Source organism: Myodes glareolus, chromosome 8 (genome assembly GCF_982192425.1).
Source record: "Myodes glareolus chromosome 8, mMyoGla1.1, whole genome shotgun sequence".
NCBI lineage: Eukaryota > Metazoa > Chordata > Mammalia > Rodentia > Cricetidae > Myodes > Myodes glareolus.
In genome coordinates, this window is record NC_142033.1 from 41,233,923 (window position 1) to 41,256,834 (window position 22,912).

The window sequence follows — 22,912 nt, forward strand, 5'->3', positions numbered from 1 at the left end:
ATGCCCACCGGGAGTGAGCCGCGGATGGTGGGCTTTTTCAGGGGCAGAGTCTGGACTGAGGCAACTCCAGGGGAGGGTCCCGTTGCTTGGCACCCTGAGGGCAGGGTCCAGACAGTCGGATGCCACAGAGTTACATAATGAATTCAAGTCCAACCTGCTGCGAGAGACCCTGCAATTAAAAAAAAAAATTAACCCCATGGGTTGTTAATTTTATACTACAGTTTGGGTATGTTAGCTACTATAGACAGGGCTAGAAGTAGCTAATATACATTGTGCAGAACTCTGAGGGCTGGAAGGCAAAGGAGGGATAATTTTTTGTGAGGGATAATTTTCCAACTACTAGCCCGGAGCCGTGGCTTTATTCTCTGTCATCTGTGTTGATCTAGGCCTGTTCCCCACGGGTTGAGGTTTTATTGCATCGACACTGACCAGAACTAACACGATACGGGAGGAAGAAGCAAAGAGAAAAGAGCCTGGTAGAGCGAGCGCAAGCTTTACCGCCAGCTCTCCACCTCACGTCTGTCTGTGTCCTTAGTCAGGTTCAATCCTCCTGTCTCAGCCTCAGTCTTCCACCCTGCGAAAATCAGACCTGGTTTGGGCGTAGGTACTTGGCACATGGTGTCTCCTTCATCACCCTTTGAGATGTCGATCACTGTTGACACTGATCACTTTGTGGGCTAGAGTAACGAGGAGCCCAGACTCTGGAGAAGTTAATGATAACAGGGCAATGTTGCTGCAGGGGGGCGGGGGCGGAGAAAACTGATCTCAAACTCAGGGAATCGGGGTTTCTAGCATTCGGTAGATTTTTGCAGGACGAGGCAGTCATGACACAAAGTCATGAATCCAAGAGCTGTAAGCTCACTAACCAGAACGCTGGGTCGGGTTGCTGTTAAGATAACTCTCCAAGAGATTATTTCCAGTCCATCTAAATTTCTTGCAAGAAGGATTACCTGTAAGCCGTCTATTCGCTCACATTGTCCTGTCCTCTACTTGTAAACTAAGGCTATTCTACAGCCACTTTTCCAGAAGTGCTAGGTGTACGGCAGGAAGCATGGCCCCCTCAGGTTTCTCACGGGGCTAAATGATTTGGTCATACATGGCCTTAATGAATTAATACATTAATAGTGATATAACGTGTGAGGACATAGCTAGTTCTGAGGCTAAGAGGATAAGGAAGGCATCGGTAATCAGCCAGAGGGGTGGAGAATTCTAGTTCTTCCTGCATGTCATAGCTGGATCATTCCTTGAGTTTGACTGTGGACCACTGTTGGTTATCTATCTCCATTATGAAGCCAGCCTTAGCTGCCAATGCAATAAAGTTTGCTCGGTGGATATGTGTGACCTCCTAGTACTGAGTCCCCCCTGTGCCTGTGTGAGCTTCCGCCTCACCCTTGCACTGGTTCCAGTACAGTGCTTTGTAGGAAAACAGGTACCGATCTGACTAGCTTGCTAGAATGGAAATTACAGCCCATTCCTTTAACAAATATGTATTGTCTTTTAAATGCCAAACTTTGAGGATCAGAGACAGGCAACGATTCTGTCCTCTTGGAGTTGACAGCTAAGGGAGAAGGACCGAGGGAAAATGATGGTAGTCGTACCTTGTCTGACAGGAAGACGATGACCGTGACTGGCAAGACAGAAAGACCTTTGGGTTCCTCTTGTGCCATACACTCTGCAGTTCTAGACCTCCTCTCTCCTTGTAAATGCAACTCCCGTCTCCGGGGTACTGGCAGAGAGTACTCCCTGAAAGCATTGACCAAATCCTGAGCCAAACCACTGTGCAAGAACCACTCCCTTTTTTCATTTGAGGATTCAGCGGAGGCCTTCTAGTCATGCCCAAGCTTCACAGCCTTGGGTTTCCCGTTGCCGCCACACAAAATAAGGGCCGTGTTTCGGCCCTGTCGCCACCCAGCTCTGCTTCTTCCCCGAGCCCCTCCTATCCCTTCCATGCCTGTTCCATTCAGCCACTCTAGACAGCTCCAGCATCTTTGCCTATGGTGTTCCCTCTGCTCTCCAGTCTTTCTTGCTGGACTTATGACCACAAGGGCTGCGCAGTGACCCCCGTTGTATGCCCAAGCACCCAGCACAGCCAGTACACAGCGTGTACCTAATTAGCAAGAGAATGAACGTCTACGTGTTGTTTCCTTGTCTGTTCCATCAGGTCACTGCCACTGGAGAGCAGAGGTTGATTTTAGTACCAATGAGCTGACTGTGGTCCAAGACCACATTTTCAGTGAATGTTCAAAGTTTCCTTAAAAAAATGTGACTCTTGGGGCTGGAGAAATGGCTCAGTGGTTAAGAGCACTGACTGCTCTTCCAGAGGAACCGGGGTTCAATTCTCAGCACCCACATGGCAGCTCACAACTGTCTGAAGATCCAGTTCCAGGGGATCTGACACCTTCATACCAATGCCTATAAAATAAAGATAAATAAATCATAAAAAATCTTTTAAAAATGTGACTCTTAATTGAGAATTGTTATGCCATTAAAGAAGCCAGTGGAGAATTTTGAGAACGCCCAAATCTTGAAAACTATGCTGTCAGCCGTTCTCAGGTGTGCTCAAAGCCGTTGTTCTCAATTTAAGTGAAACACAGCCATAGCTTGGCAGGCCATTCACGTGATTTCAGAAGTCTCGTTTGTGGCCCGTCAGTCAGCCTGTGGTGACAAATTGGTCAGACCACAATAGTGACAGTGGTGTTTGATGGTAGTTGTTGCACTTGAAAAACTAAATTGATAGCATTTCAGCCACATTATTAAATAAGTAATACACTATCACAGATATTGGCCTGTCTCCTTGAATAACACTGCACATGTCTCGGGCTTAGCAGCCCCGAAAGAACCAGATCAAGGGTACCGTGGTTGGCCTGTTCGGGCGGTACATGCCTGTAATCCTAGCTACTCAAGAGGGAGAGGCAGGGAGGTCAGTGAGTTCTAGGCCAGCATGGACCAGGACCCTCTGAGGTCTCAAGGGGGATTTGGAGGTGGGTGGGTGGGGAAGAGTTCAAAAGAAAGAAAAAAAGACAGCAAACTTAAGTTGAGGGTAGACAGCATGAAATAACAACTTCTGCTGGTTATATCCACAGCCGCAGCGGCTCCGAGGTAGATCCAGCTTCTGCTGGTTATATCCACACAGCCGCAGCGGCTCCGAGTAGATTCAACAGCACTTCTCCACAGAGCAGCTCCACACATTCCCTACCCCACAAACTTTCACTGTCTGAAGACACTTCAGGTTGTCATGACATTATAGGGGCATGTGTTTGTGCATCTCGTGGGTAGAGGGCAGAATGTTTCTAAGCGTCCTACACTTACAAGGGTGCCCCTCACAACAGCCAAAATGTCGATAGAAATACAGAAGGTTCAAAGTCCTGCATTAAATGATACCTCGGGTCCCTGTGCAGCCAAGTCTGGGACTCTGTGAAATGAGACCACATGTGTGGAAGGAAAAAAAAAGAGAGAGACAACCACGCGCCTCTGCAAGCGACACCATCTGATAGAAACTGTGGCAGCAGCTTTCTCTCTTCTGGCGCCTGCCTACCAGTCAGCCTTTCTATGTTTGCCAGATCTCTCAATGGCTCAGGTCTGTAGAGCTGAAATAAGGAGGGAATGATAAGCCCCTCCTATTGTTCACTGGTATGGTCTATAGCCCTGGAGGCCCGTGTGTGTGTGTGTGTGTGTGTGTGTGTGTGTGTGTGTGTGTGTGTTTTCAAGCATCGCCCAGTGAACTTGCTAAGAATAAGTGTCAAGTGCTGTAAAGAGGCCCGGATGATTCCTAGCAGATATGTGTGTGCTGTCAAGCTCTCGGCAGAAAGTCCCCCTACTTCGCCCCTTCTGGCAAGTGGCTTCACCCCTCTTGGGACCTACAGCTGGTGACCCTGGGAACCCACAGCAAATGCCTCCTTTTCAGGACCGTGTTGATAGAAGTGCCTGAGAAAACTGAGCCTCTTGGCTCTGCTTCTGTTTATCAAACACAGCTTTTCACTGAATGATGTCTTTTGCCATAACAAAGCCTGTACCAGCATCAACATGGCCGAGCCCTGGGATGCGAGTTCTCCCTCAGTCAGGGGCAACTGAAGATAGAGGCCCAGCATGTCAGCATGTCGTGGTCTCCTGTCTCTTCATCCTTTAGGATCTTGCTTACAGCAAGGAGGTTCAGAAAGAATGTTTTTTTCTTCTGTGTGCAGAGGGCAATTAGTGTAGGCAGGTGTGGGGGGTTTGGGATGAGCCTGCCCCCGCCCCCGCTTATTGTTTGGGCCCCCAGGTAAATTCCTTGACCGTGGCCACGTTTTGAGTGAAACTCCTCTTGCTTTTTAAGTCTTCAGATTGACAGATGTGCCCTGACACCAGAGCCCCAAGAGTGGGAGTGGCCTCCCCGCTGTTTACTCGAGTGGGTGGTAGTGACTTGGCACTGAGCAAAAGCCTGGACGCCACATGTTAGAAGCCTTCTGCAGAAGCTAATCTTCCTTTCCTGGTTTCCCCCCTCTTTCTTCACAGAGAGCGTCTCTGTAAGCCGTGGGGTTATCTACAGCTTTAGCAACAAAGCTCTCCCTAAAATTTGAATTCTGGCTTAAAGTGACTCCCCCGCCTTTTTTCTTGTCTCTTTCCCTCCCAGTCCCCCACTGTGCCCCCCCACATCTCTGTCATCCAAGTGGACCCTCAACTCTTACCAGTTCCCTTCCTTCAGCCTCTTGTGTGCTGGCCTTGTAGGTATGAACCACTCAGTAGTGGTTCCGGTGACATTCATTAAAACAACAGCAATAGCAGCTGCTAACCTTTCTAACCTGTCATGAGTCCGGCGTCTTCAAATGTCACTGAATCCTCTCAGGTAGCTTCTGTGTAAGTCACCTCAGCGGTGACTGTGAGACTGGCAGTCAGAACTCAAGTCAGAACTGGCCTGGAAAGTGACAAACACATGATTCAAACTCATAGAAAGTACACATTCATAGTTTAACTCCCCCAACACACACACACCACACACACACATACCCCTCACAGAAGGGACATGTTCATAGTTTAAACTCCCCCCCAACACACACACACACACACACACACACACACCCCTCACAGAAGGGACATGTTCATAGTTTAAACTCCCCCCCAACACACACACACACACACACACACACCCCTCACAGAAGGGACATGTTCATAGTTTAAACTCCCCCCCAACACACACACACACACGCACACACACACACACACACACACACACACACCCCTCACAGAAGGGACATGTTCATAGTTTAAACTCCCCCCCCAAGACACACACACATACACACCCCCCCTCACAGAGCTTTGAACCAAAGTTAACTGTTAGTCCAAATAATTCTAGAAAAAAATCATAGTTGACCGTAAAGACTGGGTTTTGAACCCTAGAAATATTTCTAAGTATATTAGCAACCTTTGCTGGATCAGTTAAAAGCTAAGATCTGAATGAAAGATATTCCGAACCACACTAAAAATATAATTCAAATCTTTAAAGATTTCCGCTGTGAGTTTCCCTTGTCAGTGCAATTGCGACCTAGGACAAAAATTCTAACGGCATCCGGAATAGCGATAGCTTAATTGGAAAGTATCTTGTCATGCGGTGGCAGACGCCAAGCTGAGCGAATGGATTCCTTCGGATATCCTGCCATGCTCACTAGATGCTGGCAGCCCTCACAGAGAGATAACGTGTCTTCAGCATGAGCAGAGGAAGCATGTGTTGGGAGGGCCCTGCCTTCCCAGGAATCTGGCATCTACAGGAAAGCCTGGACCAGTTGTGTCGAGGGTGGCAAGTCTCTTCAGGTTCTTTCCGGAACAGCCTCAGCAAAGTGCACCAGCCAAGGGTTAGGTGAGAAACAGATTTACACTCAGATGCCTGGGCCACATCATCAGTGGAGAATGCCACAACTGGCCAGCTTACCTGTGACGAATGGCACCTGGGAGGCTGACACACCAGTCTCCACCAGAACTCCCAGGCTAGGCTTCTCACGTTGACCAGTTTAAAACTGGTTCTAGGAATCTGTTGCTTGCTTTCCTATAAACACCAGAAGCTTACACAGGGCCAGCATTCTTACCTCACGTTCAAGTTCAATTTTCTTACGGTGACATTCCTTGACCCCTCACCCCGACTCCGCCCCGCTTTTTGAGTCTCTGCCCCAGGAGCCCCTCACATACCATTTTACTGAATCCTTGCCCTACCATGACAATCATTTGGGGCACCTGTAGTGTGAGCTCTGAACCAGGCTGACACCATTTCTGATGTTCATTACCTGAGACTCTACTTACTTGCTCTGTGCCTTCGTTTCTTTGTCCATAAGGTAGGGAGCCTAATAATATCCCCTGCAGACCTGAGGGCTGGGGTGAGCTAGTCTCCATCCATACCCACCGAGCACAGCAGTCTGCCTGCTGCACAGTCGGGTGTGAAGGTGAGCCTGTGAGCTCTCCGAGTCTACAGGGCTTCCCCCACGGCGCACCGCTGGAGGAGCCAGAATGGGCCTTGCTCACTCTCCTCCATTATTTGGTGTGTTCTGAAGCCTGAGTTGCTCTGCCTGGCCCTGAAAAACTGTCGCCTGCCATGTAGATGAAGTTGAGAAAGTCTATGCCGTTTATGTCGAATCTGGATTCTAGGTGTTTGATTTACTCATAGCCAAGAGTCAGCTGCTGCAGTCTGTTATTGCGTGCGTACCTCTGCCGTCAGCGGGGATCTTGCCATCCTTGAACATTCGGTATTTGTCTCACTGTGTGCTGTCATGAACTCCCGCTCTTCCTTTCTAAGGAGAATATTCTAGGCTATTTTTGTCATTTCGTTTGTAGGCAGGCTAGCCTAGAAGGAGTGACCCTCTCCCTCAGCCTCCTGAGCACTGGGATTAAAGGCATGCACCACCACCACCTGGCCCAGTGCTAATTTTTAATTTCTTCTTTTTAAATGGCTTATATTTGTTTGCTTGCTTATTTGTTTGTGTGTGTGAGTAGATGTGCAGGTGGTGTGGGCTTCCGCGGAGCTGGAGGTACAGATGCTTACAGCACAGCCAGCTCACACGGCTGTGCCACAGGCACTGTTAACCACTAAGCCGTCTCTCCAGCTCGCCAAGGCTAATTTTCTTCTATTTCTCCCCCCCACCCCTGCCACCTTGGCTATTTTTCCTTTTTAAAAATGAAATTTTAATTAAAGTATAATTACACCATTTCGCCCTTCCCTTTTTTCCTTCTAACCCCTCCCAGGTACCCAGTCCTCCTTGTTCACCCTCAAACTCATGACTAATGTCTAAAAGCAAAGTTCTGAGGTGGCTGGGTACTTGCCTTGAGGACTGTAACCTTATTAGAAGCAAATTGTTAAGAATATTAAAGTCTGACTCTTTTGAAGCAGTTCCTGGTCAGTAAGCGTGAATGCAAAGTACCTTAGACTTCAGCTTCCTTGTGACTAAGCTTAATTCAGCTAGCTGGGAGGTGAGCTCCGTGAGGCCAAGGCCCACCTGCAGCTAGCACAGGATGAACCAGTAGAGGTGCTCAAAATATGATGCATGGATGGATGGATTGTTGGATGGATGGATAGATGGATAGGTGGGTGGTATATGGATGGGTGAGTGGATGGGTGGATGGATGGGTGGGTGGATGGATGGATGGGTGGGTGGGTGGATGGATAGATGGGTGGATGGATAGGTGGGTGGATGGGTGGGTGGGTGGGGTGGGTGGATGGATGGATGAGTGGGTAAAGGATGGGTGGGTGATGGATGGGTGGGTGGGGTAGATGGATGGATGAGTGGATGGATAGGTGGGTGGATGGGTGGGTGGGGTGGGTGGATGGATGGATGAGTGGGTGGGTGGGTGGGTGGGGTAGATGGATGGATGAGTGGGTGATGGATGGGTGGGGGGTGCGGGGATGGATGGGTGGGTGGGTGATGGGTGGGTGGGAGGTGGGGGGATGGATGGGTGGGTGGGGGTGGGGGGATGGATGGGTGGGTGGGTGGGTGGGGTGGGTGGATGGATGAGTGGGGGGTGGGGGGGGGTGGGGGGGTAATGGATAAAGAGTGAAAACAACCTCTATCCTGAAACCATCATTCACATGTGAGTGTCAGGAACTGAATTACCCCCATTCACAAGATATTTCTTCTTCCACATTTCATAAATATTATCTTCATAAATACTATTCCTATAAATAGAAAAGCAGCTTAGAATACGATGAGAGACCGAGGGGATGAGAGAGGGATGGGTGTGGGACTATGGGAATGTATTATATATGTGTATGAAATTGTGAGAGAGAGAGAGAGAGAGAGAGAAAGAGGGAGGGAGGTGATATGTGTCTGAAATACCAACTCAGGAGACTGAGCAAGGTGACTGCCATGAGTTGGAGGCTAAGCTGAAACAGGCCAACCTGTTCGGGGGGGAAAAAACAAAGCAGCAACAACAAATGACTGTATATAAAATGTGCTGTGGCTAGGGAGATGGCGCACCCAACCAAGTGCTTACTGTAAGAGCATGAGGACCTGGATTTGGACACCAGCACCCCCACAAAAAGCTGGGCATGGCAATGCACTGGCTGCAATCTCAATGCTAGAGGTTGGGGCTTAGAGGACAGAGAATGGGGGCTCCTTGAAGTTGACTGGTCAGCCTGTCTAGTGAGATCAGCAATCCTGCCTCCAAAAATAAGGTGCCAAGCAACTGAGGAACATAGCCAACATTAAAATGCTCTGGCTTCTACACACCACCCCCCACACACATCCACACAGATACAGAAAGTCACTATGTAAGAGTTTCACCTTCCCACACACACACACACAAACACGAGCACAAAGATACAGAAAGTCGATGTGTCTGGATCTTCACAGAGGTCCTGAAACTAATCCATTATCAACCTGGGAAGGAGAAGAGAGCAAAAGTTAATGGTCTTTGCCAGTCAAATCTTCGTGATTTAGCTTGGCAACGTCACCGCACGCTGACACTTTCACATCTATGTGTAGTGATGGGCCCTGCACCCAAACCAGGGCCTGGGCTAGAGAGCAAGCATGATAGGCTTTGTGGGCCATGCTGCCTGTACCCCAACTATTCAGCTCCATAACTCCACCATGGCCGTCATCCATGGTACTTCCTTCCCCCACCCCATGTTAAGGATATGGTTTTATAAATAGGGTTTTATCCTAAACAAATGGCAGACGGTATTTGGTCTGCAGCTGGAATTTGCTGAGCCCCATCTAAAGCATTTACAGTTGTCTTAAGTCCAATCTGCTATTGGGTTTGGAGAGAAAAAGTCATTTTTAAGGCATTAAGTAAGTGATTACCTTTTATTATGTCTAAACGTTTGGCCTCAAATTTACAAACCAAGATTGCATATAACTTATTTACCTGTGGCATGATGCTAGGGAGAGCAGAGCTTGTAGACTGTAAGATTTTCATAACTGTGATAAACTGACGCAGAATCTCATTTATTTATTGTTTACAATGCTGAGGATCAAACCCAAGACCTCGTGCGTGCTAAGCAAGTATACCTTTTTGAAAGGTCTAGTGTTTGGGAAAGCTGGAGAAATGCCTCAGTGCTTAGGAGGGCTTATTGCTATTGTAAGGATCCGAGCTCAGTTCACAGCACACACATCAGGCGTCTCACAACCACCTGTAACTCCAGCTCCAGGGGATCTGATACCCTGTTCAGGCCTCTATAGGCCTCATGCACACACATATGTACATACACACAGACACATACATACACACAAAAATAAAGAATAAATACATTTTAAAGGCATATCATTTTTTAAGGGCCTCTATCAAAATGCTAATTTTGTTGTCTTTTGTTTTTCTTTTTTGCCTCTGAAATTTTTGCTTTTTTTAAAGTGTGTGTGTGTGTGTGTGTGTGTGTGTGTGTGTACTAAGGCATAAGTTCTATTCCTGTGACATCCACCAGTTACACGTTTTCTGTATTGTAGCACATAGAATCTCCCTCTTGGTCATACCTATGCTTGTGTATGTGTTTTTCATCCTCCATTGCAGGTCACAGATTTTAAATAGTCCCCTAAACTACATGTGCTCATCTTCCATTCAGAAGAAGAGAGATCTTCACATTGAAATTAGAGGAACCAATGTATCATTCGAAATGTACACTAAAAAAATCTTTACAATAAGGGGCTTTTGTCAAGCTAACTTATGAGCATTGAAACACAAAGGAAACAAGATAACCAAATAGAAGGAAACCCTATCCAAAGATACATTTTAAATTATTTATACATTTATTTGTGAAGGTAGGGGAGCGGGCATGTGTGTAGAGGTTAGGGGACAACTTGCAGGGTTTGATCTTCTCCACGCTATAGGTCCCAGGACTCAAACTTATGTCATGCCTGGTGGCAAGTGCCCTTACCCACTGAACCATCTCACCAGGCCCTCAAAGATATTTTTTAAAATATAGAAATTTTTAATTTTAAAAATACCTTTAAAATATGAGAAAATGCATCTTAAAAATTACTAAAATTCAAATAAAAATTGATGAGTTTTCACCAGAATTTGAATCACAGGTAATATTGCATTTCTTGAGCTATTGCGGTGTTCTGGGCATAGAGCAAAGTTCCTTATTCCAGATGGGTATGGTGTGGTGCATGCTTGTGTAATCTCAGCACTGAGGAACCCGAGGCAGGAGGATTATGAGTTCAAAGCCACACCAGGCAGCTGGTGGCATTGTCTACACTAGTCACTTTTCTGTTTCTGTGATAAGGTAACATTACCAAAACAACTTAGGAAAAAAGTCTTTGGGCTTACAGTTCCCGGGAGGGGGGAGGAGGGGTTAGAATCCGTGATGGCTGGGACAGCGTGGCAGCAGGCAGCAGTCTAGGAGACTGGAAGAAGCAGGCTGAGAGCTCACATCTTGAACCATAAGCATCCACTTCCGCCAGCAAGGTACACCTCCTAAACGGCCCTAACACACCGCCAGCTGGGGACCAAGACTATAGAGGACATTTCTCACTCAAACTGCCATAGTATCTTGTATATATTAACTCATTTATTGTGCTGACATTAATACTATCGTTAGGATTCCCATTTACAGGTAGGGAAAGTGATTTATACAATAGCTAAGTGTCCTCCTACGTCATACAACTCAGGAGGGTTAACTGGGATTCAACCATGTTGTCTGACTACAGGGGCCCCCTCCAACTCTGAACACCCTACTGCTCTTGTTACAGCAAATGAGCCAAAAGCAGACAGTTTGGGCTAGGTTGCAAATACGTATCTCTGTTTTGTGTGTCAGTATAGATTTAAGGTTCTTCTTTTTTCTGTTTTTGAGACAGAGTCTCATTCTTTATATTGACCTCAAACCTACAATCCTCTTGCCATGTGTGTACTGGAATTACAGATTGCGATGTCATACTTAGCTTTTTTTCTTCTTTTTTAACTTGGGTTGCTGGGTATTGTATGGGGCCCCTCACGCCTGCCAGTCAAGTACTGTCCAATGACCTGTACATCCTTGGCCACTTTGATCATTCTTGAATTTTCTATGAATAGTCTCGTGTACAGGTCATAGTTCAACATTTTAAAAATAGACAGTGTTCCTGGTTCTAGTTAAATGATGAAACTTTAGGCCATCAGTAAAGTGACATTTTTACAAAGCATGAGAATGTGTGGGAGTGTTTCTAAACAGGAAGCGGCAAAGGGGAAGAAGTCATGTTTCAGACACTAGGCCGCAAGATAGGAAAACAGTGGGGAAAGTTCTATGGTGACTGTCGTTAGGGGGACACTCAGCCATGACTCTTGTTTCTTTTTTGTTATTGTTTTATGTGTATGGGTGTTTTGCCTGCATGTATGTTTGTGTGCCATGTGCATGCCTGATGCCCACAGAGGTCAGAGGAGGGTTTTAGATCTCCCAGAACAGGAGCTACAGACAGTTGTGAGCCACCATATGGGTGCTGAGAATCAAATCTGGATCCTTTAGAAGAATAGTCAGCAGTTAAAAGCACTGCTGAGCCATCCCTCCAACCATTTCTTGATTTTTCTATAGAATTTATTGTTCAATAATGAGATGGATTTTGCTGTTTGATAAGTTCATTCTGAGTCGGTGGTGGTGACACATGCCTTTAATCTTTAATCCCAGCTGACCTCCTGGAATTCGAGGTCAGCTTCGTCTACAAAATGAGTTCCAGGACAGCCAGGGCTACATAACCTTTTCATTACACAAGCATTGTGTACAACTTTTAATGGCATCGTTACTCTGTGCTCTCTGAATGAAGGCAGACACCATTCAGACCCATGGCTCCTTAATTTAAATAAAAACTTTAGTTTCTGATGCCTTATTTAAGCTCTATTAGTCGCAGGTGGCCAGTGGCATCATCTCCTCCAAACTGGATTGAGTCAGGTGTGGCAACTTTTACCTGTATTCCCAGAACTCGGGAGGCTGAGGCAGGAAGGTTGTGAGTTCAAGACCACTAAGCTACTTATGGAGACTTGGTCTTTTAACAGAACAAAATAAAACCAAAAGTCTGGCTTGGTTGATGGCTCCCATCTGTAATCGCAGCATTCAGGAGGCTGGGCTAGAATTGCCATGAGATCTCAACCAATCAGACTAGAGAACGAGTTCCAGGTCACCTAGGGCTGGTGTGAGCGAGACCCTGCCTAAAGAAATAAATGTTTTGCACAGCACAGTTCTGAAGAAAGATGGAATCTGGAGCCAAGCGCCCAGGTTCCTGTGTGAACTGGGGCAGTTTACACAACTTGAGGCTCTCTTTTCCCTGCAAGCAAGTCGAGGTGAAGTCAGCGACTGTGCCCGAAGGCTGGGAAGCCGAGCTAAGAGCAGAGATGACAGTTCTTAGCCAGTGCTGTCTTTCCCCACAGAAACGTTGCTTCGCAGCTTCCTGAGTGAACCTGACTCTTTATGAACTGAGTCCCAATCTGCGAGTGATTCATACCAAGATTTTGACAGAATATTATAAAAATCAGACTAATTACTCAGCCAGCTCCTCAGCAGTGGAAACATCCCATTTCCTGTTAAACTCCAGTACACAGCCCAGTAACCACGGTGTAGGAAAACATCTCCTTGAAGTTTACTCTAATAATTACATTGCTCAAGCTCTGGAGACGTAACTCGGTGGTAGAATGCTTGCCTAGCACGCTCCAGGCCCTAGGTCGCCTCCCCAACAACTCACGCGCCACCATGGGGGACAATTATGTCATCCAGTTTCTATTGGTGCCCTGAAAAGGTCTGCCTTTGAGAAAATAAATAAAAAGTCTGTGTCCACCAAAGAAATAAATGAAATTTGCAGAGTGACCTAGAGAAATGGAATCCGGGTTGACTGTTGAGGGGTGAAAGGGAAGTTATTGCTTGCTGCTAGAGCTAAGATTTTCCCCTAAGACCACAGCGGGCTCTCACAGCTTGACTGTTTTAAGACCACCTGCGTTTCCACAGCGGCCTCTTCCATCTAATAATCTCAATTCAGCACGCCATGACCTGCCTGTTCACAAGCAAGTGTTTGTCGGGTTTCCCACTCACACTCCTCCTTTCTCTTTTCGCAGGTTACCGCCAGCCGTGGATGCCTTTGACAAGATGACCGCAGAGGATTCCACCACAGTCATGAACAGCGATCCCACAGTTGGGTCCCCTGCCAAGGTGCCAGAGGGCGTTGCGGGCGCGCCCAATGAGGCTGCACTGTTGGCTCTGATGGAGCGCACCGGCTACAGCATGGTACAGGAGAATGGGCAGCGCAAGTATGGTGGACCTCCGCCCGGCTGGGAGGGTCCGCATCCCCAGCGAGGCTGTGAGGTCTTCGTGGGGAAGATCCCGCGTGATGTGTATGAAGATGAACTTGTACCTGTGTTTGAGACCGTAGGCCGCATCTACGAACTGCGCCTCATGATGGATTTCGACGGCAAGAACCGTGGCTATGCCTTCGTCATGTATTGCCACAAGAATGAGGCCAAGCGAGCTGTTCGTGAGCTCAACAACTACGAGATCCGCCCTGGCCGCCTGCTGGGCGTGTGTTGCAGTGTGGACAACTGCCGCCTCTTCATCGGTGGCATCCCCAAGATGAAGAAGCGTGGGGAGATCCTAGAAGAGATCGCCAAGGTCACCGAAGGCGTACTCAACGTGATCGTGTACGCCAGTGCCGCAGACAAGATGAAAAACCGAGGCTTTGCCTTCGTGGAGTACGAGAGCCATCGCGCTGCAGCAATGGCTCGCCGTAAGCTCATGCCGGGTCGCATCCAACTGTGGGGCCACCAGATCGCCGTGGATTGGGCCGAGCCCGAAATCGATGTGGACGAGGACGTAATGCAGACAGTGAAGATCCTCTACGTGCGCAACCTCATGATCGAGACCACCGAGGAGACTATCAAGAGGAGCTTCGGCCAGTTCAACCCAGGCTGCGTGGAAAGGGTCAAGAAGATCCGCGACTACGCCTTCGTGCACTTCACTAGCCGTGAGGACGCTGTGCATGCCATGAATAACCTCAACGGCACAGAGCTGGAGGGCTCCTGCTTGGAGGTCACGCTGGCCAAGCCTGTGGACAAGGAGCAGTACTCCCGCTACCAGAAGGCGGCCAAGGGCGGCGGTGCCTCAGCCGAGGTGGTAGCCCAGCAGCCCAGCTACGTGTATTCCTGTGACCCCTACACGTTGGCCTACTATGGCTACCCCTACAACGCGCTCATCGGGCCCAACAGGGACTACTTCGTGAAAAGTTAGTGGAGACTCTTTTCTTGAGGGCCCCGGGTGTCCAGCCCCCATAGGCACGGGTGTCAGATTGAGCATGACTGCAAATACTAGGCCCTACCCATTTAGGCTGAGTTTCTAGGTGCTGGCTCGAAGTCACTATTGTATTGAGAGAAATATCTCTCTGGTTGAGCAGTCAAATCCTTGAGATACTTTGCCCCTTCCTATAGCTTAACCCATGTGGAGCAGCAGGTCTGCCTATCCCTTGGGGTTTAAGTAAACTCTGCTCTGAGCCCCGGCATGGTGGTGGCAGGTGGTGATGCCAGCCTTCTAAAGGGGGAGGCAAGAGGATGCTTAGTTTTGAGGATTCCTGGATTACTGCTTCTGAAGTTAAATCTTAGGGTATTGGTTGGCGAAATCATAGTTCTTTAAGATCGCTCAGGACACTAGAAAACATAACATAGGTCCAGGGACCCACTGTCGGTTCGCTGGGTCTGAATTAAAATCCCCTGCCTTTTTTCTTAAGCACGAAGCAAGGAAGAGAGACAGGCACACCCCTTTCCAGATCTGTTTTACCCTCTATCACTGAAATTGACGTTGTAATCCTGGGAACTCACCTTGCACTAAACAGGCAGATTAGAATGGCCAAGTAGGCAAAAATAGAATGTCAGAAGCGTCTTATTAGTCCGTTTAGGCCAGAGTGGTGGCCACCTGCCGCTTAGATCGAGGGCAGACCAGAGGGCAGGCCCGAGGCCCTGCCCGTCGCTGTTGCCGGCTCATCCTTCTTTGTGTTGTGTTATAAGCAGGCAGCATAAGAGGCCGAGGGCGAGGTGCGGCTGGAAACAGAGCCCCAGGGCCCAGGGGTTCCTACCTCGGAGGATATTCTGCTGGCCGTGGTATATATAGCCGATATCACGAAGGCAAAGGCAAACAGCAAGAAAAAGGATATGAGCTTGTGCCAAATTTGGAAATCTCTACTGTCAACCCAGTTGCCATTAAACCCGGCGCAGGTCAGTATAAACCAGTGCAAACGCATCATTTGGCCCTGAACCCACACCCTCTCTTTCAAGTGAGTCCGGTCTTCCTGGCTCTTAAATCCATCTACAAAAAGAAAGTCCTCATGTCATGCCCCCGCCCCCTACACCCTGAATTTAGGGGACTGGTCTAGTTTGGGCCATGTTCACATTGGGCTGTCAGGGAGTTTTCACACAGGTGTTACCTGCCAATCATCTGACTATTTCTCTATCTGTGACCAAGCGGGCAGAGGTGAGGAAAGGGTGGAAGGGAATGAAGCTACCGCTTCTTCTGTCACCTAGAGCCTGTCCTTTCCTTGTGAGAACATAGCACTGAGCTGCGTCTGTGCTTCAGCCACCAAAAAGCAGAGGGCACAGGTATTACCAGTTCTCAGAAAAAATAGGAACTTCTTTTCCAGAGCAAATAGTGCCAGGTTTCCCATGATGGTCTGACAGGCGCCAGCATTCTTGGACAAGGCAGAGGTGAAGGGTTTTACAACTGTAACTGTAGATTTAGAGAAGCGATGCTCAATCCGTTGAGCCAAGGACCTTGACCTTTGCTTTTACTTCCAGGCCCCACAAAGTCATTTTACCAGCGTTGGGTGGCCCCTTGGTCACCCACTGTGAGGAAGGATAACCTTTAACTGTGTTTAGTGAGTTTGGCAGATGCACAGTACGCAGAATTTCCACACACTAACCTCTGATTCTGTGGAGAGTTTCTTCCGTGGATAAGCAGAGTGATTTTCTCCCTGGCCTCTTGGCCTCACTGGGAGAAGAAGGGAGAGCTTTTGAGAGTCACCTGCCCCTTTCCTAATTTCTCACTTCTTTTCCAAGCTAAGAGACAAGGAATTGGTGTGTTGAAGGAATTCAGTGGTCACTGGGGAAGTAGCCCTGCTATCTTTACAATATAGTGGCTTCCAGCATTCGGATGCCTTAGAAATGTCATTGGCACCGAACAGTCTTTAGCCATGTGAAGTCCTGTGTCCAGGGGTAGAGAGTTCTGCAGGCTGGTAGCCAGAACAACGCAGTTACTCCATACAGCCCCCACGTGTATGTAGCCCTAGCTACACCACAACCCTTGCAATCGTTTGAAGGTACATCTTTGTCCTTCTGACAGATACCAGGGCAGGCTAACATATTTGGGCCCAGGACTGGTGGAAGATTTGGTTGGGAAGGCAGGTAAAGATATTTGGTTAAGATTTTAGAATTTTTTTTTATTGATTGGCCAAGCCATTGTTTATCTTATGGCCATTTTGTCTCTCTACCTTTGATCGTATCCATCTTAGTAGAATAAACGAGCTTACACTTGGAGAGAAAACAGAAATGAAAGGATTCTTAGTGTGTACATTTCAGCACATACACAAGCTCCCCCAAATCGGGGCTAACATCTCTTCCTTTTGATCTCTTGATGCTGCACATTGACATTCAGTAACTCTATCTGTTTGAATCTCTGCTGGAAGCCGTTCCTTTGGACTCTACTCACAGAAATTATTTGAGTTGGCAGGTTGCAGTGAAAAGCCAATTACCCACTGCTTCCCTGCTGTAAATGGATTATTAGCACATTGGAGGTTTTTCCGTTTCCCACTCAAAGCCCCTCCAACACGTTATTACTAACGTGTGATAAAAGGTGAGGAGAATGTACTCCCATCTCCAAGCTGTCAGGATGATATCTTCGCACAATCTGCTTCTTGAAACACTGGGAAAGGGGAAAGGGCTTGTGTGGTGGTGAGTCGCGTAAGAGAGAGTAAGCAGGCTGCACACTCACACGTGTTAGGAAACGGCAGTGCGGAGGCCTCTCTCTGAACGCTCCCTCCATGATGATCTGCGGAGCCAAGCAGAGCAGCCCGGATGTGCAGAGGGGCATGACTGTGAACCTGGGCCTTCAAAAGCTACCAGCAAGCGAAGCCTCTACCTCTGTGTTCCTGAGTGATGAGCTTGTCTTCTTCCTGCTTCTCTCACAGTGGCCATCCCTGCCATCGGTGCCCAGTACTCCATGTTCCAGGCAGCCCCAGCCCCTAAGATAATTGAAGATGGCAAGATCCATACAATGGAACACATGATCAGCCCCATTGCCGTGCAACCTGACCCCGCCACTGCCGCCGCCGCCGCCGCCGCTGCCGCTGCCCATGCTGCTGTCATTCCTGCGGTCTCCACACCACCACCTTTCCAGGTAGGGTTCTTGCTGTGGCCACTGTCATTTATATATGGAGCCTCTCTCAATCATAGACTCATTAGTATTCAACACTGAGAATATACTCTGTGCAATGATATTTTTTTAAAAAGTTACTGTGAAATAACAGGAAAGAAATGTTTATTTCTACAAAAATGTTTTAAGTTTATTATTTTAAAAAGTACATATATAGATATGTATATCTATATATACATATATAAACATGCACACACACACACACATATATATATGGCTCAGCAGATAAAGGTGCTTCTTTCCAAACCTGATGGCCTGACCCCAGGACCCACATGATGGAAGGAGACCCCTGTGGTGTACAATTTACCCTTCCATGCACATACTATGCACAAAAATGTCTATATGTACATGTAATTCTTGATGGTGTTTGTTTATGTTTATTTTGGTTTTTCAAGGCAGGATTTTTCTGTGTTTAGCCCTGGGTTTCCTGGAACTCACAGAGATCCACCTGCCTCTGCCTCCCAAGTGCTGGAATTAAAGGTGTGCGCCACCACCGCCCAGACTGGTGTATTGCACTTTTGAACAGAAGGAGGGACGGCCTGAGTCGGGTTAGAATTAGTGATCTTAAGGTAGATTCCCAGCCTCGCCATTACCTGTCTTTGTGAGCTGGTAGAATGCAAGGTCCAGTAGAAGATCCCAGCGTAAGACAACTCTGGGATCTTCCTACAGCCTCCCCCTGTGACACAGATCTGAACACATCAAGCCCCTCCAAGATGACAGTTTGCTCTGTCTAATCTCATTCTCCTTCAGCAAATGTTACCCTCCTTTTCTGCCTCCCTGCATAGACCTCTTCTGTCCCTCCCCGCTGGGGTGTTCATCTTCTCCCCTCCCACCCCCACCGAATGCTTATTGTTTGAGGATTTGATGAACCTGCACATGCACTCAGGAAGGATTTTTCTCTCTCTCTCCCAGGGCCGCCCAATAACTCCTGTGTACACCGTGGCACCAAATGTTCAGAGAATTCCCACCGCCGGCATCTACGGGGCCAGCTACGTTCCCTTCGCTGCTCCTGCCACTGCCACGATCGCCACACTACAGAAGAACGCTGCGGCCGCCGTGTACGGGGGCTACGCCGGCTACATACCTCAGGCCTTCCCTGCTGCTCTCCAGGTGCCTATCCACGACGTCTACCAGACTTACTGAGACCAGAGCCAAGGCACGCAAGCCACCAGACACCGCTGAAGGAACACTTTATTATTTATGAAGAAAGAACGTGTCGAATTGGCACACGTGCGAAACCTGCAAGTGAAGAATGTTAGCGATTATCACACTGAAATATTTTATATCCATGAAGTTTCACTCTCTTTTTTTTAAAAAAGACTTTTCAACTTAGCAGGCCCGCATTCGTTCATACATTTCTAAGAGACTTGCAACGCCTCAAAATGCCTTAATACCATCTTTTAAGATTTGTACGCCCTACTGCATTTGTACAGAGGTTTGGTTTTGTTTTTTAAGGATATATTTTCAGTATGAAGGTTATTTTCTTAACTTCTGCACTCCAGAGATTTCTATTTTGTAGAACCTTTCAAAATATATCAGCTATATATATATACATATATATATATATACATATATATATATATATATATATATATATTAAGATAAAGAAGCACATCCGAGCATCTAGGGAACTATTTTAAAAACTATATTCAATATTTAACGATACAAACTGTAGTGAAATACTACATAAAGCCTTATTTTTAAAGGTGATGCTGGAAAGTGCAGTTTCTAAAGGAGCGGGAATCTCTGCTGTATTTCCGCTGGCATTAAGGGTTGACGATATTGCCATGGTTTCTGTTTGGGGGGGGTTGTTTTGTTTTGTTTTATTAACAATCTGTCTTTAAGTCAACATGGAAAAGACCCGTCACACCCAGGGTCCCAACACTGGAAAGTTCTTACCTGCCCTGGGGCTCTCTCTCCCTGTGTCTTCATTAACTGTGCCTCCTTCCCCTCACCCTTTCTCCCTCCCTTCCTGTCTCTTTGAAGTTTGGCATAGCTAAGAAAAATGGATAATTCTGATAGAGAAGACAACTCTTGCCTTTTATACTTCCTGGGATTTCGTCGGGATCTTTTATTATTATTATTATTATTGTTTTTTTAGTTTGTTTGGAGAGGTGTCGCCTTCTTTACATGTTTTCAGTAGCAGAATGCGTGGAAGGGCACGGGTTTTGCCGTGTTTTTCATAAGGCATCTTTGCGTAGCTGTTTAAATTGCTCAGTATGGGACTTTTAACTTCCTAATGCTTTGATTTTTGAAGTCCGAGTTTTTGGAGGCCAAGAATGTATGTGATTATAGACAAGACCTTCAAGATTTGCCAGCAGGAAGTTGCGCTTCTGGTGTTTCTTGCGGAGTGTCTGCCGTCACCAGGAGGGTTGGAAGCATTTGTTGAACAAGGCTTCCCTTGGGCGCTCTGCGTCTGGTAGACGAACACAGGGCATACGCATCCAGGAGGGGGCGTTTGTGCTAACTGCTGACGCTTGCTTAGTAGTCATTTTGTGTTGCCCAAGCTCATGGTGTGCGGTGTGGTACAAAGCGCAGCTGTTTTATCTCAATATTATTAAAAGTGTTTGTTATTTTTTTTTTTAGGGAGTAAAAACACAGATGCAGTGTTTTGTGCCTGTTTAAAGGCTTCTCTTTCACAGAGTGAATGTAAAATAGAGGAAAATGCCAATATTGTCATCTGCTTCATGAATTACATCAATGTGCATTTTTTTTAAAAGGCTCAGTCAGGACCGTGAGGCGTGCAATAAGGTGCACAATAAGGTACAATTGTATTTTATGTCATAACAGAGTCCATCAAATCTTCCCACCGGAGTTTGCTAATGGGCTTAACTCTTACTTGTGAATTGGTCCTAGGATCATGCCCTTAGCCAATGCTCCTAGATAGCTGTTTGTTTTCTCTTGTTTTAAATTAAGAGATCCCCAGATGTCTTCTATTTTTCCCCTTCTCTCGAAGAGATGAATTTTTATATATAAGGAATATTTATTTAACTGTTGTGTTAAATTGTCCAGTGCCTGCTAAGGCCTTTAAGCATTCCTCTCCATCCTGGTTGAATGGCATAAACTAGCTGTTCTGAGATGCACCAGCACGGACGGGTTGGGATGAGCGCCTCCATTAAAGGCAACTCATATCAGGCCCTCCTCCCTCGACTGTGAGAGAAGTACCCAGGACAGCACGGAGGTCCTCAGGTGAAACACTGTCCCCATGCTCTTGCTGTATTTTACAAGTGCCGGGAAAACTACTATCATAGTAATAATAACAGGAAACAATGCACTATCTTAACGTGGCAACCACCCTAAGAACGAGCGGTGGTGGCGCAGTTAAGCTTCAGCGGCCCTGCTGTCTGTGGTCTCCCCTACTCCTAGCGTTTCACAACCATTTCATGTACACTACTGAGGTAAGTTTATAACTTGAAATGTGAACTTTTGGTTTTTTTTTTTTTAGGATTAAGAACAAACTAATATAAATGTTTTTAAGAGTTTTAAAGTTGTAGACATGCTACTAGTTTAGTTTGTAGCTTTGTGTTTGTAAACGCTTTTTAGACCTCGCTGCATTTACAGAGTACATTCTTAAGATGGATGTGGTAAATAAAGCTTTCTTTAAAGCAGTCTCCAGACTTTCTTTTATTTTTTTTTTTTACAACAACGAAGGGATTGACAAATTCAGTATTTCCAGTTGGGGAGGCTCACAACTGCCTGTCACTCCGACCCCAGGGACTGGCTTTGAGCTCAGAGAACTACCTGCCTCTGCCTCCCAACTGCTGGGATCTAAGACATGTGCCATCACCACCTGGCTTGTTTTGTTATTTATTTATTTACTTTTCTTTTACGTGCATTGGTATTTCGTCTGCATGTATGTCTGTGTGAGGGTGTTGAATCCCGGAGTTACAGACACTTGTGAGCTGCCATTGTGAACTGAACCTGGGTGTGTCCTCTGGAAGAGCGATCAATGCTCTTCACTGTTGAGCCATCTCTCCACCCTCCTTGTTTTGGTGTGTGTGTGTGTGTGTGTGTGTGTGTGTGTGTGTGTGTGTGTGTGTGACGTGCTTGTCACATGAATGTGGTTGCCCACAGAAGCCAGAAGAAAGCATCGTATCCCCTGGACCTGGAGTGATGGGCAGGTGTGAGCCTCCCACTGTAGGTGCTGGGAACTGAACTCAGGTCCTCTGAAATATCGCACGCTTATCTCTCCAGCCCCATTGCTGTTAAAAGAAATTGTTTAACTCCTTTGCTTGTTTGTTTAGGACAGGCTCTCCTGTAGCCAAAGCTGGCCTTGAACCCCTGACGCTCTGCCTTCTGCTTCCTCAGAGCTAGGATTAACATCACCCGTGGTTTAGGCAGTGTTATTAAAAACAAGACCTACTGTCCTTCTCCAAGGAAAAAAGTCCTCATACTGTGACAGTATGCTAGGGACAGTTCAGACCGGTGCAGAGCAGCCCTGCATCTCCCCTGGCTGTTACAGGCTTGACTGTAGCAGCTGCAGCCTTGTTTCCTTATTCTGGTGGAGCTGCCTGGCCAAGGCGGAGAACACAGAAAGGGGGGCACACCGGATGAAGATAGATACGATTGTGAACCCCCCCCCCCCCGACTTCAGCTTCCATTGTCTTTGGTTGACCACGTGATAAATAGTGAGGTGAGTGTCACAGACGGTCACTAGCTGAGGCTACAGAGCTAGTGAGCAGCCCAGACTTCATTTCAGGCCCAGGTTCTCCCTGACGGCATACTGGAAATGAGCCCACCTAGTCCATAGGGAAAAGAAACGCTTGTCTGCCCTTGCCTTGCTCTGTGCTCTCCCTGTGCAGTGGGGGGAGTGGAGCTGGAAGACGGGATGTTTGCAAATTCCTGCTGTCCCTGGAAGAGAGAACATCACAAGGCAGGCTGGTCAAGCTGTTTACAAGATCCAAGGATAGCTGGGCAGTGGTGGTGCACACCTTTAATCCCAGCACTTGGGAGGCAGAGGCAGGCGGATCTCTATGAGTTCAAGGCCAGCCTGGTCTATAAGAGCACGTTAAAGATACAGAGAAACCCTGTCTCAAAAAACAAAACAAAAATAAAAAAAAAAAAGAGAAAGAAAAAGGAGAAAGGCCAGCTAGCCATAAG

General features: G+C 47.2%; 1 protein-coding gene across 9 annotated transcripts in view; it reads left to right on the forward strand.

Moving 5' to 3' along the window:
• The window catches only part of Rbm47 (RNA binding motif protein 47), a 148,567-nt gene extending 127,147 nt beyond the window's left edge, over positions 1-21,420 (forward strand). For 8 of the 9 annotated variants that reach the window (XM_048414870.3, XM_085691838.2, XM_087908996.1 and 5 more), the window contains 4 exons: positions 13,462-14,621; positions 15,397-15,603; positions 17,568-17,776; positions 18,725-21,420. In XM_048414870.3, the coding sequence (XP_048270827.1) occupies positions 13,493-14,621; positions 15,397-15,603; positions 17,568-17,776; positions 18,725-18,955 (1,776 nt within the window). In that variant the 5' untranslated portion in view covers positions 13,462-13,492 and the 3' untranslated portion in view covers positions 18,956-21,420. The remainder of the gene's footprint in view (positions 1-13,461; positions 14,622-15,396; positions 15,604-17,567; positions 17,777-18,724) is intronic. The other variant, XM_085691840.2, reaches the window with a different exon arrangement.
• Positions 21,421-22,912: the final 1,492 nt, after the last annotated feature.